Source organism: Aricia agestis, chromosome 9 (genome assembly GCF_905147365.1).
Source record: "Aricia agestis chromosome 9, ilAriAges1.1, whole genome shotgun sequence".
In the NCBI taxonomy this organism is placed as follows: domain Eukaryota; kingdom Metazoa; phylum Arthropoda; class Insecta; order Lepidoptera; family Lycaenidae; genus Aricia; species Aricia agestis.
In genome coordinates, this window is record NC_056414.1 from 3144689 (window position 1) to 3162110 (window position 17422).

General features: G+C 37.7%; 1 protein-coding gene across 5 annotated transcripts in view; it reads right to left on the reverse strand.

Annotated features, from left to right (window-relative positions):
* LOC121730229 (ras-related protein Rab-32) overlaps positions 1 to 17422 on the reverse strand; it is a 41276-nt gene that overhangs the window by 11340 nt on the left and 12514 nt on the right. The window contains exon 1 of one of the 5 annotated variants that reach the window (XM_042119187.1): positions 6949 to 7080. The exons of 2 other annotated variants lie outside the window; for them this stretch is intronic. In XM_042119187.1, the coding sequence (XP_041975121.1) occupies positions 6949 to 7032 (84 nt within the window). In that variant the 5' untranslated portion in view covers positions 7033 to 7080. Of the gene's footprint in view, positions 1 to 639; positions 835 to 6914; positions 7081 to 17422 lie in introns of those variants that run through there. 2 more of the 5 variants (XM_042119190.1, XM_042119188.1) reach the window with 2 other exon arrangements.

Here is a 17422-nt window from a genome sequence, read left to right on the forward strand (position 1 = left end):
AACTCATACGGATTTTATTTCAATAAAGTAACGCGCAGTGTAGGGGCACAAGCGCCATGACAGTAAGCGATGTTTTATGACAAATCTTAAACATTATTTACATCTAACTTCCCTGCCAAAGCCCAAAACTAGCCAATTAAATGCAATATTGTGAAGCAGAGTCTGAAAATTAACACGTTAATCAATGTAGCACAGAGTCAGACGTTTATTATTAATGTTTTTGACCTCATAGCGCCACATTTACAATGATTTGGTAATTACATTGAGTAAGTCATGTTATGTAATTAGTGCAGAACAAAAAAGTCGTTACTCATAATCTGCGTTAAGATTATAATGCGGTGTCTTATTGTATAAGTATTATGTTTTTTGGCTTTTATCAATCACTTAGGAGATTTAAAAAGATCCACAATGAATCATTAACTGTTATCATCTTATCGCACAATTTGCACATGTTTTTCTATAGTAATTATCGTATATTTTAAAAACAAAAGTGACACTATTAGTGTATAAAAACTTAAATAAGTACTTACTTACTTATATTTATGTTTCTACAAGTAATTCAAAATTTAATTTTAAATATGATATAATAATAACATTAGTTAGAATAATAATATAAAATAATGATCACTATTCACTTACTGCATTTATTTTATTTATTTTAGGCGCCATCACAAATCAACTTGATCTTCACTTATCACTTTTGCCACTGAGGAAATAAAAAAACTGTGGCGATCTCGTTTAAAATTCGAAGGATACGTCAGATTTGCATAATTCGTGAAATATTCTTAATTTTAAATTTAAATACAAGTAACGAGAGGTGCTTTGCGACCGGCCTCTTAGTGACGTCTACAATCTTCGAACTCGTACGGATAACAGACTACTATAATATACTGGAACTATCGGTGTATTATCGGTCAATACGATAAAGACGGTCGCCTGTTTTTTTAGGGTTCCATACCCAAAAAAAAATAGGGGAAAAAACGGGACCCTATTACTATTGTCCGTCCGTCCGTCGTCACTCGTCCGTCCGTCCGTCCGTCCGTCTGTCTGTCTCCAGGCGGAAACTCAAGAACGGTAATAGCTAGAGTGTTAAAATTTTCACAGATTATGTATATCTGTTGCCACTATAACAACAAATACTAAAAATAAAATAAAATTAATATTTAAGGGGGGCTCCCATACAACAAACGTGATTTTTTTGGCTTTTTTTGCTCCATATCAATAATAGCAACTGGTAGGTACTAGATTTTTTCTCAAAGTCCTTAGTTATATGTGTACTTTAATAATTAATAATAATATTTAAATTAAATAAAAATTTAAGGGGGTCTTCCATACAAAAAACACAATTTTTGGCGAATTTTTGCTGTAAACGGTACGGAACCCGTCGTGCGCGAGTCCCACTCGCACTTGGCTGATTATTATTTTTTATAAGGCAAACTAGCTTGACCGTATTGTACAAAAAGTTTTGAGTGAATAAAAAAAGTTTAACCCAATTCATTGGAATTTATAGACTCGTGTGTAAATAAGTGGCTTGATCTTTTAATTAATTTGAATAAAATGTTGCGTAGGGGGAAATATATTATGAAAATATGTTTTGTTAAAACTTGTTTTTAACATAATATTATGATTCCTTTTTAAAGTCGAATTTGAATCACTTGTTTTTAAATTTCTTAATTTACACACAAGTTATTTTTATAAAATATTATACTTACTTACTTAATATTATTAAGGTTTCATAATTTTTATAATGTTACATAATGATTATTATGTATTATGACAGTTTACAGATGGTGGGAATCATTTTTTGTCAGACCCTTGTATTCTCTAGGGATAAGCAATAAAATTTCAATTAAAACCTTCGAGCTTTTCGCTTTAAGCTGTAGCTAAGCCGACATCCCATCCTTTGATGTCACATGTGCTCAAAATTTTAAAGTACAAAAAGTTCTTTAAAACCCTTGTTACAAAATATCCTTTTTTTTGTTACTTCTATATTGTAGGTTGAGCATTGTATTTTTTTTTAGCAACGTCATTCACAAATCACAAGGAACGAAGATGCTCGATTACCATTTCCACGTGAATAGGGATGATGACAAGGTCAAAGATTAGCGAATTTTGTTAATAAAATAAAGAAATCACGGTGAAAAATAAGTGTTCCCAAAATTACAGCTCGATAACATTTTTATTTTTTTTGTTATGCGCCTTCAAGGTTAGATAATCAAGTCGATTTTTTTTCAATTAAATTTCTTAATATTTGTATACCAATCGATAACCTATGCAATTAAAAGCAACTTTTGTTATGAAACCACTTTCATAAACGCAATATTTGATATACCTGTCGAACAAAGTTGTCTCCCGATGCGTACAAACTACGAAAGAGTGACGTCAGTCTTTCGTAGCACTTTGTATGGAGCGTTTCGGGCAGGTCTATTTTATGAGATGTTTGAATTGTCATATCTTGTTGCATTTTTAAGCTATCAGAGTAATTCTTTCAGCGATGTTTCTATTTTTTGAGGGTCTTTCAATTACCAATAAGAAAAAAAATAGTCACCTAGCCTAATAGGCTAGATGACTATTTTTTTTTCTCGCTCCATACAAAGTGCTGCGAAAGACTGACGTCACTCTTTCGTACTTTGTACGCATCGGGAGACAACTTTGTTCGATGTTTAAAATTTTATTTCATGACTATATCATTTTGTAATTTTATAGTAAATGGACTGGATGGAACATGAAACGAATAGGAACGAACGAATACGAACGAAACGAATCTTATACCTGTTGTCAAAATAATACTAATAGGCTACTTTTGTTACACTGAACACAAACTAAGTGATAATACATTAGGATGTATATGGGTCCGCTGTATTGAGTTCGCTGTGAAAGTAGCAGCGCTGAAAGGGTAACTTTTTTCACTTTTGTATGGAAAAATTCATGACAATGGGGCGCTTGCCCATACAAATCCCAAAAAAAAATGCTTTTTTTGTTAGTTTTCTCGAGTTTTAACGAGACTAACAAAATCTAAAAATAATTTTTATTTACTTAAAACATAGATTATTAGATAGTATTTGTTGTAGTGAAATTGCTTTTCTATTTTTATCTATATATCCGCCATGTATGAGATAAATGATAAGAGATGTAAGTCATATTATGCATTATGTTCAATGGAATAATGAGATAACATTCATTCTATTCTGTGAAGTATCAACAAGTCCTAGCTGGGTACTAAGACAACTTACATTCGATAATAATATCGACAGAGAAGAACAAGAAATATACTAATTTTACATGCCGTATCGTAAACATCGTGTCATTTAGCACGTGTTATAATTAGTAATATCAAAACCCATAAAATACAGGGTACTCCGACAACTTGAATTCGATTATTGCGACAAGCTAGCTACTACTACGATACGTACTCCACTTCCTACATATCTACACTACTATTATAAAGAGGAAAGATTTGATTGTTTGTTTGTCTTGAATAGGCTCCGAAACTACTGGACCAATTTGAAAGATTCTTTTACCATTAGAATCCTACATTAATTCTGCTGAACAAAAGGCTAAATTTTATTTTGGGAAAAATAGGGTTCCGTAAGATATTTGGGATTTTCGGACGCAAGATGTAAAAAATCAACCAGAAATGTTACTTTTTTCGCATACGCTGCCTAAACTATAAAAAATAGAACTATAAAATGTTCTAAATAATTGTAGATCTTTTAAATATCTACAAAAAAGTCCGCGACACACTATACCTATCTATGTTGAGTGAGGCACAATAACCATTTTTTTATTAAAAAATCTTGAAATGTTTTTGGACTACATTTAAATGCCTTTATTTTACTCATGGCATTAATTCTTATCAAAATAAATGATTTCATTACTAAGTACAGTTAATGTAGATAATATTTGGTCTTTGAATGATTAAAATTGGACGTTTGGTTTTAATGTTATGGCGAAATTAAAATATTACGATTTCTGCTGCACGTTGCGAATTGGGCGTCGTCAAGGCGCGTCGCGCGGGTGTGCTCGCCCGGAGAATCCACGTAAATATTAATTATTATTACCTCGATCATGGGAATCGCAGACACAACAGATTTATAATATAATAGTTATGCGACAGCCGGGTGCCGGTGAATTCTTGGAAATATAATGTAGTATCTAATTTTAGAAAATGAAACAATTCGGGGCTTATTTTCAAGTATAAAATAAAATCGAAAATTTTGAGTTAGTCGCCCCCTTAATATCGAGCAAAAATTGTTCGTTTTGGTGATAATTTCTTAAGCTATTTGTTAAACTATGTTAGTGGTGGTTAACAGTGCTTTATTGACCACTATTAAGATCAGTGGTTGTACATAGAATATTGCAGTGGTCAGTGGTGGACCGCTAGACGCCGTAAAGCGATACCTTGTATAATCTTTCATGTAGGTTTCACAAGAATACTGTTGTTTACTACTAAGTATCTAGTACTCTAGTACTGTATATTACTACTAGATACTGTATTTTACTTTATACTTACGTAGTAACTATTCAGTAATCTGTGGTTTATGGAATATTTAATATTGTTTCTTTCTTAGGTCGAAGCGTGAAGAGGTATAGACAGACAAACGACAGAATCTATATATACATATAATAAAATCGTAGAGGTAAAATTTTTGTACATTGAATAGAAACTTAAAAAAACAAGTCACCATTTTAGAGGAGTAATAGAACACATCTTAACTGTTTTTGAAATTTTTGTTTCTCTGTCTGTTTGTCTGTTTGTACAGGCTACTCTCTGAACCCGCTGGACCGATTTCAAGAAATTTGACATGGTGATACCTTATATACCCGGTCAACATCTTAGATTTAAAAAAAAAACCGACTGCCAAAAAAGGAGCACTTAATTTTCTTAATATCGATTTACGATTGTAATAACACACATTCACGCGGACGAAGTTGCGGACAACAGCTAGTATAAGAATAATAAGGTGGAAGAGTCGCCTAAATACATCGAGGAAAGCGTCTAATTCTAGTCTGATTCTTATTACGTCTCAGTTGCTTGTTTTCTTCTAGTCTATTTTGTTAATTTTGTGAATAGATAATTCAAGAATTTTACCTAGATATTACCTTTTTTTTGCAACAAAATCCGAGAAGGTCATTCAATACCAATATAACCTTGAACATTCAGAATTGTAATTTGATACAAATCCTAACAATCTACAGATATTGTTACACCTACCGAAGGCCACTGGATAATAAGCCTTTCTAAAAAACTACAATAAGATCTTATACGTTAATAACATAAAAAACCCCGACTGAAATGTAGCCTGTGTCACTTTAAGGACCGAAGAATTTTATGAAACCAATAAATCTTAAATTGTACAGTTTAGACTTTAGGCCTAGGAGAATCTAAGGCCTAAGCCAGGCCTCGAAGACTCCTAGAGTGTGCCAAAGAAATTAAACATAATGTTACTAAAATTCATATATTCATTAATTCCTTCGGGCTGTCAGGTAATAGAATCTTTTAAAAAATCTAGTAGTGAATGTTCGTGAAAAAAATGTCCAATCGAATTCGTCCTTCAGCCAAAATGATTTTACTTCAGGACGAGATGCCAATCTACACACCTATTATAATTTTGATTCCCTCTAAACAAACTTTGGTATTAAACAAATTGCAGTTACACTAAAATAATTCCTTTTATCAGGAAATCGAGTTTTTTTCTGGGATAAATACTATTTGAATTTATTACTGGTAGAGAAATAAAGTTATTTTATTTCTGTAGATATTCACATATCTAAAGAAATATGCAATATTTCATATTATATTGCAATTGTTATTATAGGTACACTTAACAATGCCTAAGCGTTCCCTAACTTTGATGGAAGTCCGGTGTGAGGTAGACCGGTCGGTCGTGGAGGGAGTCCTGTGTTAGACAGATCCAGGATATACGGCTGAAGGCAAACCGCAGGTGGTTTTAGTGGGTAAGGACGGCGGAGGCACATCCCCAACCCGGGGCACCCATAAAGGGTTTCCTCTACGCATAAAAAAAAAGGTACACTTAACAAACAAGTTTGGCCAAAGTGAGGAAGCATCTTTAAACATTTGTTATTTGTGTTCCATCTCGAAGTGGTTTCTATACTGGCACTTCTCACTAGTGTAATTTACATAGGTAATTTTTTTTGTGCCACATATTTTGGGACAGACAAATGTTGACATCTGCAGTTTCGGCTCACTATACAGTATTCACATGTGTGTTTCACAACTAAAAACTTGTAACAAAAAATTGAATGCCGTTTCTAGAAGATACATTAAAATTTAAATTAGAAAAAAAATAAAAAATTAGTAGGTTACTGATTTTCGAATTTAAATTGGATGTAAAATGTTTGCCATCTATTTGTTTAATACTTTGAAAACAAAAAAGTAAAGTTTATTGTTATTAGAGTTTATGATAATGTGCGAGCTATTATTTCCACGTCCTTGGTGCGAACTAAAAGTTTATTTATTTATTTATTTATAATGCTTTTTATTAGTGGCGCAAGAGTATTGTAACTTCTAGTCTTTGTAAAAGGACTTTACCGCCTCGTTTACTTGCTTCCAGCAACTTGATCCCGTTAGGAAATAATTGCACCTACCTTAACTTGTTACGTTTCCATACCGTAATGAAAAAACGTTTAAATAAACGAAGATTAATCATAAAATAAAATAAAAATCACTTTTGATAACACTTCACTTTACATACATTATCGAGACTATCAACAGGTATTTCCTGTATCCACGCCGCTATCGCAGAATCTATTATATAAAAAAAAAAGTATACGAAGACACCGCACAGGGCCAGCCCGAAATAAAAAAAAAAACAAGTGGTCTAGCGGGTATCACACGTGCCTAACCTCTCCCGCTACCAAGGGTGCGCACACACGAAGCCGTATGTACTTACGGGCATGGCGGGCGGCTAGTACTGTGTAACCTACTGGGATGAGCAGCGTCTCCGCGCTGAACCCGCAGCACTCGCACACCGTGAGGTAACACTCGTCGCCCGCCTCCTCGAAGGTCATGGCGCGCACGACTGGCGCCCCCCGCTAGCACGTCGCGACTGGCGCGAGCCGCTAGCATCACTACGACTCACCTCCTCGCTCCCGGCCTTGTCCGGCTCGATGAGGTCCCCGTAGGCCGGCATGTCAGCGTCCTCGCGCTCGTGCGAGTGCGCGCGAGCCAGCCGCTGGCGCGCCAGCGCGACCGCCTCCTCCAGCGACCCCACCTCCCCCTCCTCCTCCTCGCCGTCGTCCGCCGGCTCCTCGGACTGGTACATGGAGGCCTGCGCCACGAAGGCGATGCGCCGCTTCTGCGCGCCGGCCGGGCTCGGCTCCTCCACGGGCTTCGCGATCTCCGTCTTGCTGCGGCGCCGCCACGCCTCCTTGGTGAAAGCGCGCACGGCCACCGGGTGGTCCACGGCGATGGAGAAGGGCGGCGGCTCGGGCGTGCTGCCGCGGTCCTCGCTGGCGCTGGTGGACGGCACCTCCGAGTCCACGGATCGCTTGTCGTCGTCGCCGGAGCGGTCGGCGGGGCGGCTCGGTTCGTCGCGGCGCTCGTCGGATCGGGTCGGCTCGTCGGATCGCGTCGGCGCGTCGGATCGCGTCGGCGCGTCGGATCGCGTCGGCTCGTCGGGTCGCGGGTCGTCGGCCGGCGACGCACTTTCGCCGCGTTTTTTTCCGATACTACCCATCCTGCCGAGCAGGCCGGTCGGTTTATTTTGCGGGTCGGCGGCGCGCGAGGCGCTCGCGTCTGCGCGCTTCCTGCCCTTCTTGCGCATGGTGCGGTCGGTGCGCGCGGGGCCGCTATCCGATACTGAGGATTTAGTCGACGCGGAGCGCTTGAGCGACGATATGTGGAAGGGTGAGCCGGCGCGGAACGGCGAGCGGAGCGTCTGCAGCGTGCGTTTGAGGCGGGAGGGCGCGGGTGCTGCGGGGGCCGCGGCGGGGGCCGGCGCGGTGGCCGCGGGGGCGGGGAGCTCGGGCCACATGCTGGGCCGGCGTCGCTCGGCCTGCGACTGGCGGTCCTGCGCCGCGAGCCCTATGCGAATTGCCGCAACCTTGCTCCTGATCACCAACCGTAAACGTAAGGACGGGCTTACGGTAATCCTATAAGGGTTCGGCTAAATTCGTTAATCCCTCGCACCGCAAATGCCGACCGAATTCCGTACTTATTGGTAAATGACGATATAAGCGATACTTTCGTACGATAAGTAGAAACAATCTACTTACGATCAAAAATTTAAATCTTTTCAGTCTGAGTGATATCACATTACATAATATTGAAAGTTATAAAGTTATGCATTTAAAAAATAAATTGTGATCTCATTAAAATATCACTGATATTAAAATTATTTGATAAAATTATCTGGGACGGAAACTAGAAATTGGATAAAATGTCACTCAATGATAAACAAATAGATAATAAACAGGCAATAAAAACATCAAATTAAACGTAACAAAAATAAATACATTTTAATTTTTACCCTATTTACCGCTGGACGTAGGTACGTTGCCAAATTTTGCAACTTTTCGTAGAGGTGCTACGAAATCGTAGCATTGGCGTAGAATTGAAAATATACGTAATTTTTTGGGTACATATTGATTTTAACGCTTAAAATATTTAAAGAACTTTTTAATTTTAATTGAAATAGGTTCCAGCAATGTTTGGAATGTAGTCAATGAACTTACTAATAGGCTACTTGATTCATATCGAATTTTATTGAACAAATGCTTATTTCTAATAGAACTTGGACTAGGAAATCTTATTTTATCGTTACCATAAAATAAAAGCTTTAAAAGATTGATAATTAACAAACTAGACTTGAAAATATGATTTTTATATTTTTTTATTTCTAATACGCCTAAACATGTTCCCCGGATACATAGTAAAAAAAAAAAGTGGAGATTATGTCATAAACGTAATTTAGTTCTTTTTTTTTTTTTTTATTAAATAAGGGGGCAAACGAGCAAACGGGTCACCTGATGGAAAGCAACTTCCGTCGCCCATGGACACTCGCAGCATCAGAAGAGCTGCATGTGCGTTGCCGGCCTTTTAAGAGGGAATAGGGTAATAGGGGAGGGTAGGGAAGGGAAGGGAGTAGGGGAGGAGTGTTTTATTATTTTAACATTAAGTTTTTTTAATGATGTAATAAGAATTTGGTTATATTAGAAATTCTTGTGTTCTGAGTAACGCGTTCACTTATCAAATTATTAAAAACATTAGAGTAATGTGTTTTTTTATAGTTTACATTAATGAATCAGCAATGTAAACTAAAAAAAACACATTTTTACAGAAAGATTTCAATTTCAACACAAAAAGTTTTCATTGTGGCTTTGTTACTTCTTCACAAAAACTGTAAAACAGATTTTGTTCAGTTCTGACATGACTATAGATTAAAAGATAGGCTACTCCTAAGTCCTGACAAGAAAAAGTTCCAATACTTCTCAAGGTATCTTCTCAGGTATTCATCATCATTATTATCTATTTTTTTTTAATTTTCTATCAAACCTACTCCCACAGATTACTAAATATTTACTACGTAACTTATATGCCTATAATAATAATAATAGCTCCCACACCGGTTTCGGTGACGGTGGCCGGTTTCATTGAAACCAGGCCAGCTACGCAGGAGTAATTTTATAGTGCCCAAGTGTGTGCGCAGTACACAAGATCACTCTCTATTCCTTTACTCTCATAACCCAGTGGGACGGACGACCGACACGACCGGCGAGAGATCAGGCGCAGGACCGACTTTTTACATGCCCATCCGACGCATGGATCATCTTACTTGTCAGACAATCAGGTGATCAGCCTGCATTGTCCTAACCAAACTTGGAAATAACATATTTCCAACGCGGGAATCGAACCCACGACCTCCGAGTCAAGAGCCGCGCTCTATACCACTAGACCACGGAGGCGTCGAATAATAATAATTAATTTACGTCTGCGTTGTTTACCTCAAGCCAACTGCGGCAGATGATGAGTATATGTCATCGTTCTACAAGGTCGAAGAAATAATTTCTAACTTGAAGGGACATTTCATAATTTTGGGAGACCTTAATATGAATAGTGCATCTGTTACCATAAAAAAATATTATTGTTATTTCTTAAGTTATTGTAATATGTATGATGTAAATGATGTGGTGAATATGCGTGGGAGTAAGTTGGATGTTGTTTTGACGCGGAAGGGCGCTGTCGCTAGTTGTGACTATGTACCGGGAATGGAACTGGTCCCGATTGACCTATATCATCCTCCTCTTGACGTTACTGTCTCCATCGTGTCGTGTAAGCCCACTGAGGCTATGGAACCTAGTAACGTCAACAAGCGGCACGATTACAATGTTACCAGAGCTGATTTTGTGCAATTATACCATACTCTGAAAACTGCCCCTTGGCACAATGTTCTAGATAATACTGATATTCATTCTGCTACCGATACATTTTATAACATCTTGTATAACGCTTTCGACACTTCTGTTCCCATAAAAAAAAGACAATCTTCGGGCAACAGGCGGTATCCTGTCTGGTTCACTGCAGATATAGTTAGTGGTCTAAAACAAAAGAAACGACTGCATAATAAATGGAAACGTACTCGTTCTGAGCTAACCTACACTCAATTTAAGAGTCTGCGTTCGGAACTGAAAATGAAAGTAAAGGCCGAGTATAGCTCCCATTGCTCTGCCGTCGAAAGCAGGTTGTTCAAATATCCAAAGCAATTTTGGCAGCACATTTCCAATTTAAAATCTAAGGGTGGGTTTGAACCAACTGTATCATTTAACGGTTCTTTCTATTCTGGAACTAAAAGTGCAGAAGCATTTGCTCGATACTTCTCTAGCGTTTTTCTCCCTGATGTACCTAAACTAGATCCCAATTTAGAGTCTGTAAATGCAGTGGGAACTAATATAATTATTCCGTCTTTAATCCCTGGTGACGTAGAAAAGGCTATTGACAAGCTAAAAGCACACAGCTCGATAGGCACTGATAGTGTACCCCCATATGTCCTAAAAGCGTGCAAAGACATATTTACCGTTCCGTTATGTCACCTGTTCAACACATCAGTCTAAGCCGGAATATATCCTAAACAATGGAAATTATCGAGGGTCATACCTATTCCCAAAACGAGCGATCGACTGTCTGTAGAAAACCACAGACCTATAGCTGTATTGCCTTCTGTTGCCAAAGTTTTTGAGCTGGCACTTCATAATATATTAATGAAACAGATGCGTGGAATTCTTTCTGACAACCAGCATGGTTTCCGCCCTGGTCGCTCTGTCAGTACGAATCTTCTAGCTCACGTCACATAATTTCTAAGGCTCTTGACGCAGGCTATCAAGTGGACGTTCTATACTTTGATTTCTGCAAAGCCTTTGATAGAGTCGATAATGATGTCCTCCTCAAAAAGTTGAGCGCTCTTGGGTTCTCTCCTGGTCTTGTTCGTTTTTTCGCAGATTATCTTCGTAATCGGAAGCAATTTGTGAGGTATGGATACATCTTTTGAGAGTGCCCCTTATCATACACGCTCTGGTGTTAGCCAAGGGTCAGTGTTGGGCCCTCTCTTATTTCTTATATTTATTAACGATCTTACAACCATTCTTAAGTTTGCTAAGTGTTTACTGTATGCCGACGACCTCAAGATTATTATGATCATAAAATCTCTTTATGACTGTCTTCTTCTACGAAAGGACTTGGATGCTGTACAACACTGGAGTATTTCCAACAACCTTTTGTTTAATATGAATAAGTGTAGCGTAATGACTTATGGGCGGAAGCTACACTCGATCATCTTTAATTATTCTATGGATGGTCATATTATTTCCCGTGTCCATAGTATCAAGGACTTAGGGGTGTACTTTGACAAAACTCTTACGTTTAGGGACCACATATATGCGACGGCTCAAGACAGTTTCAAACGTCTAGGTTTTGTACTCCGCAACGTTAAGGACTTTAAAAATCCCGCCGTTATAAAATTGCTATACAACCCACTAGTACGCAGCAAGCTAGAAACAGATGCGTGTGTCTGGGCTCCCTACACAGCTACATCAATTCTGATGCTGGAAAAAATCCAAAAGGCGTTTCTCAGATTTTTATTTAAGAAAGTGTACGGATACATGCCCTTACATGTACCCAACTGGCTATCTCTTGGGTACCTTAGGTTACCAATCTCTAGAGGTCCGACGAGGCGTTGACCTAATATTAGTTGCCTTAAAAATCCTTCGCAATATAATCGATTGCCCTGAACTCCATGCCTTAATGAGCCGCTTGTTTGTGCCTGACAATTATCTAAAGCACCGTCCTAGCCGTCGGCCAAAATTATTCGCACTGCCGACATGTCGGACTGTCGCGAGAGCTGAGTCCCCGCTGTACCGAGCACTAAACTTGCTCAACGCCCTTCTGTCGGCCAATCCTGAATGTGATGTGTTTGTTGATAAGTGGTTGGATGTGAAGAGAGCATGTGTAAGATTTTGTGAATGTAAGTACGAAAGGGTTTCTTCTATTACTATTTAATTTAATTTGTGTATGTATTGTAACAATGTCATAATTAATTTTAAGTTTTAATTTTAGTCAAGATTGTAGTTAATTATTGTAATTGGGGTGACCCGTTGTAATTAACTTTAATAAATAAATAATAATACTCCCCACACCGGTTTCGGTGACGGTGGCCGGTTTCATTGAAACCAGGCCAGGTACGCAGGAGTAATTTTTATAGTGCCCAGGTGTGTGCGCAGTACACAAGAGCGCTCTCTATTCCTTAACTCTCATAACCCAGTGGGATGGAAGACCGACACGACTGGCGAGAGATCAGGCGCAGGGCCGACTTTTTACATGCCCATCTTGCATGGATCATCTTACTTGGCAGACAATCAGGTGATCAGCCTGCATTGTCCTAACCAAACTTGGAAATAACATGTTGCGGGAATCGAAACCACGACCTCCGAGTCAAGAGCGACGCTCTAGACCATTGGACCACGGAGGCGTTATATACCTATATATAGCCGTCGTCACCAAATTTTAATAGCTCTAAGCCAATTACAAGTATTTGGCGTTGTCACTTCCTCATTGCTCGCTGACCCCTCCCGTTGAACCGCACTTGTACGGACTCCGGAAACCGTACAACCACATCGATTGCCATCAATTTTCGGTGAAGGTGAACCATTGTTGTATTGGTTAAACCAGTTATTTTGGTTGGTCGTAGGTTCAATTCTACTTTTAATAAAGTTCCACCACACAAGTAATCACTTATTTCCTCTAATCTTATTAAAATATGCTCACACGATCCATAAGATACTTATATGATAAGTACTCACATACGGTTTTGCTCGATCGAGCAATTACGTCGAGCAAAACCCGCGGTTCAGGCTATCGTCCACCAGACATTCAGCATTGCTCGATAGTTTTATTCTAAATACGATACGAGCCTTCAAACTGGCTCGATGCGAGCCATCGAGCTGTGAGTTTTGCGGCCTACAGTCCACACAGTAATTATTACTCGATTTGGAGTATACCGAGCAAAACCGCATATGAGTACTTAGCAATATAGTTATATACAATGTTTTGTGGTTTGTCCTTGTCTGTCAAGTCACTTTTATAGCGCATTAGACAAGGTCTAAAAACTAATGACTGAACTAACTGAAGTCTATTTGTTAATTTTTTCAAATGTCTTTGCGAATTACTAACTTAAAATATTTTTAAATTATTTTTCTTATTGATAATTGGCTTATAATTGTCGGCTGTTAACTTCGTCAACAGAATAAGATTAAACTTATAAATCTTATCGAAAACAGCCAAGCAAGGCGAGAACTAGTTAGTTTATATAACGTATGCTACAGTCTACACGATGATACGGAAATGTCACGGCCAAATCATGAGAAATTATTGTAAAAATGTCCGACGTCCGGTAGAATCAATTCTTTTACTTACAACTTACAAGACGCAAGCGATTATTTTTACAAATTGCGAGCGATTGTTTTCTTTATTTCAATCTTCAACCATAGAGGTGTATCCTTCAAAGCAAAATTGATAGGATCCTATGTCGGCGTTGGTCTCTGGAGTAACTTTTTACACGTGAGGAAATATCATAATTATTTTCATTACTTTCAAAATATTTGTCTGTATCCTATTTTTATATATTTACTATTTTACACTTTTACCGAAAAGATTTTTTTAAATGAAATAAGGGGGCAAACGAGCAAACGGGTCACCTGATGGAAAGCAACTTCCGTCGCCCATGGACACTTGCAGCATCAGAAGAGCTGCAGGTGCGCTGCCGGCCTTTTAAGAGGGAATAGGATAATAGGGGAGGGTAGGGAAGGGAATAGGGTAAGGGATCGGGCCTCCGGTAAACTCACTCACGCGGCGAAACACAGCGCAAGCGCCGTTTCACGCCGGTTTTCTGTGAGAACGTGGTATTTCTCCGATCGAGCCGGCCCATTTGTGCCGAAGCATGGCTCTCCCACGTATAAATTTACGGGTCTATAAACGGAAAACAAGTCACAAATGGAGACATTTTAAAAATAGAACGTTTTATTTTTAAAATCAAAGGGCTGGAATTTATAGTGTTTGATGGGAATAGTACTATTTAAACTTTAGATTTCTTTTCTATTGGCTGATTTCAGAAGCTTTCTGACTGGAATTTATTTCACCAGCGTTTCTGATTAGTTATATTAAAATCAACACGTAAACCTATAAACAACTATGTTGAATACATTACAACCTCAGAAATATGGCAATATTAGTCATACTAGAGATCGCCCAATGGTCGAAATTCGACCTTAGATATAAAAAGGGCGGCCATTTTAAATCGCCGGCGCCACTCTGAAACGTGAGTACGAAATCGATAATTATTTCGATTGCAATTCCTTTACGAAGTGATTCGATATTTTTAAATTATCGATTAATTTTCTAAGGTAACTTCCCTACTATTGTCAATTAAATATAATGTGTCACCCATATCATCTTAAAACGCACAAACTATAAAAAACTGTGTGATAAAAGCATAATTTCAAAATAATATTAGCTCGATGCACTCCTTCACCATATGAACTATGATGTATATTGTATAACTGTGCAAAATTTCATTCACCTACGTTTCCGCATTTTTCGTCAAAAGGGATACAAAGTTTTTCGCTTGCGTATTAATATATAGATATATAATATCAACCTCAGAAATATATTCTAAGCAATAGTCATATATTCTTAAATAAATTGCAGGTAAATTTTTGTATTGTTTTTATTTGTCGCGTGCCTCCAGCCTCGTCTGAACCATTTTCAAAGAACTCTGAAAAATGATATGCAACAAAAGTATCATTTTCTAGCAAAGTGCCAGCTTGAAAGTCATATTAGTAGCAATGGCGCTTCCTCAGATAAAGACCGAACAGGAAGTATCAATATCCAGAATTGGTTACCATCTATTTCGGGAGTTAATGTATCAGAAGCTACGTGTATACTGTATACTGTATAGTGTCCGATGAACCACATTCCAACCTTTATTAGAATGGAGTAAGGTTGAAAAGATATAAATTTCGAAAGCTATACCTCATTTTTATACGTGAGCATATTTTAATACGTGAGCATATTTTAATACGTGAGCCAAAAACTTTGCATCCCTTTTGACGAAAAATGGGGAAACGTAGGTGAATGTAATTTTGCACAGTTATAGTTTATATGGTGAAGGAGTGCATCGAGCTAATATTATTTTGAAATTATGCTTTAATCATACATTTTTTTAACAAATAAAACATTACACACACTACAACACACACACTAGGAAAAATGACAGATTTTTGAGTGACAAGCCTATACATACGAATTATACTCTTTTATTTATGGTTGAAGTCTGTTGACAACAAAGTGACAAATTGAAAATGGATTATAGTTTTTTTATTGAATCTTAGATACTATTAGACAATGCTTACACGCAGTCTGAGATCAGCTGAGTTCTGGAGACAAGAGTTGAAAAAAATATGATAAAGTCAACATTTTTTTCAAAATATAGGTAGTAGTCCTAATATCGTTGAAACTTAGGTCGAATTTCGACCATTGGGCGATCTCTAGTCAAGATAATTGGTGAACTTGAATTCGATAATTTCGTCGACAGCAAAGTCAGGAATTAAAAATGTATGATATAATGTCACTTACGGCTGCACTCAGAGATTTAAAACGATGATTTAGGTTGGGTTGCACCAGAGGCGGGGTTAAAGTTAAAGTTAAAGTTATGGTTATTGTTAAGGTAAATTTAACTTTAACTTTAACCTTAACTTTGCCCGGAGAAATTGACAGAACTGATCCAACAAGGTTATAAATGAACGTGGGCGGGGGCGCTGCTGGTAAAGGAGAACGGTCAAAAATGGCGTTTTTGTATGATGACAGCGGTAGTTCCTTTTTTCGCCACGTGCATTTAAAACCTTGTCGAGCTCTATGGTTATGGTTAAATATGGCGTCTTGAGGGCATGAATTTTTAACTTCAACCAAAGATTTGACATTTTGCATTGTAGTTAAAGTTATAGTTAAAGTTACAGTTATAGTTAAAGTTAGTTGGTGCAACCCAACCTTAACTTCAATTTAATGAAGAGTTTGACAGATAACTTATGAGGCTTATGTCAAAATGTTCATAATTAATGAACTATTAACTAATTAATATTGATCTCTGAGTGCCGGAGTTAGCGACGTTAGTTATCAAATTCCGTTAAGATTTTTAACTTCGCACTCTGAATTATCAAATGCAATTTGCGTATGTACCCTGGGCTTCTTTCAGAGATGACGTAGGCAAAAACTAGTTTTAGGTTATGTGTAGAATCTAGACTCTTGATATATTTGTTACCTTCAAGCGGCCATTCTGCTGAGCCTCCAAAGCATCTTCAGCCATCATTTTATTCACTATCACCAGTTTTATTCACGCTACAAGCAATACTATAAACACAACTTGTACTTTAATATATGTAGTCGCTCTACCACTAACTTAAAAAGTTTTCAATGCATCACATTTATCAACATTTTGAATTTTGAATGCGGAAAAATATATGGTAAGAAAATATAATATCCTTAGTCAACAGCAAATAACTTCAAGATACCCTAAATCTCCAGTAACAATAAAATAAATAAGTTTTATGTCACCAATAAACCAAAAACTAAATCACCTTTCCACGCTGTCACAGAGTTGACTACACTAGCCTGGTTCTTATCGGAACTTTATCACTCCGATAAAAATAATCGAAAAAAAACACAGGTAACCGAGTTTATTTACTCTGTCTGATTCTGATATAATCCGACAAAAATGCAGCTTATAAACAGGTAGAAGAAGAAATAAATATTTTATAAATTATAATTTATAAGATACATGGTGGACCTATGTAATTTCTCGGGACTAGGGTTATAGATCCAGAGTGACAGAAATGTCCTCTCACGTTAATCGCCTGT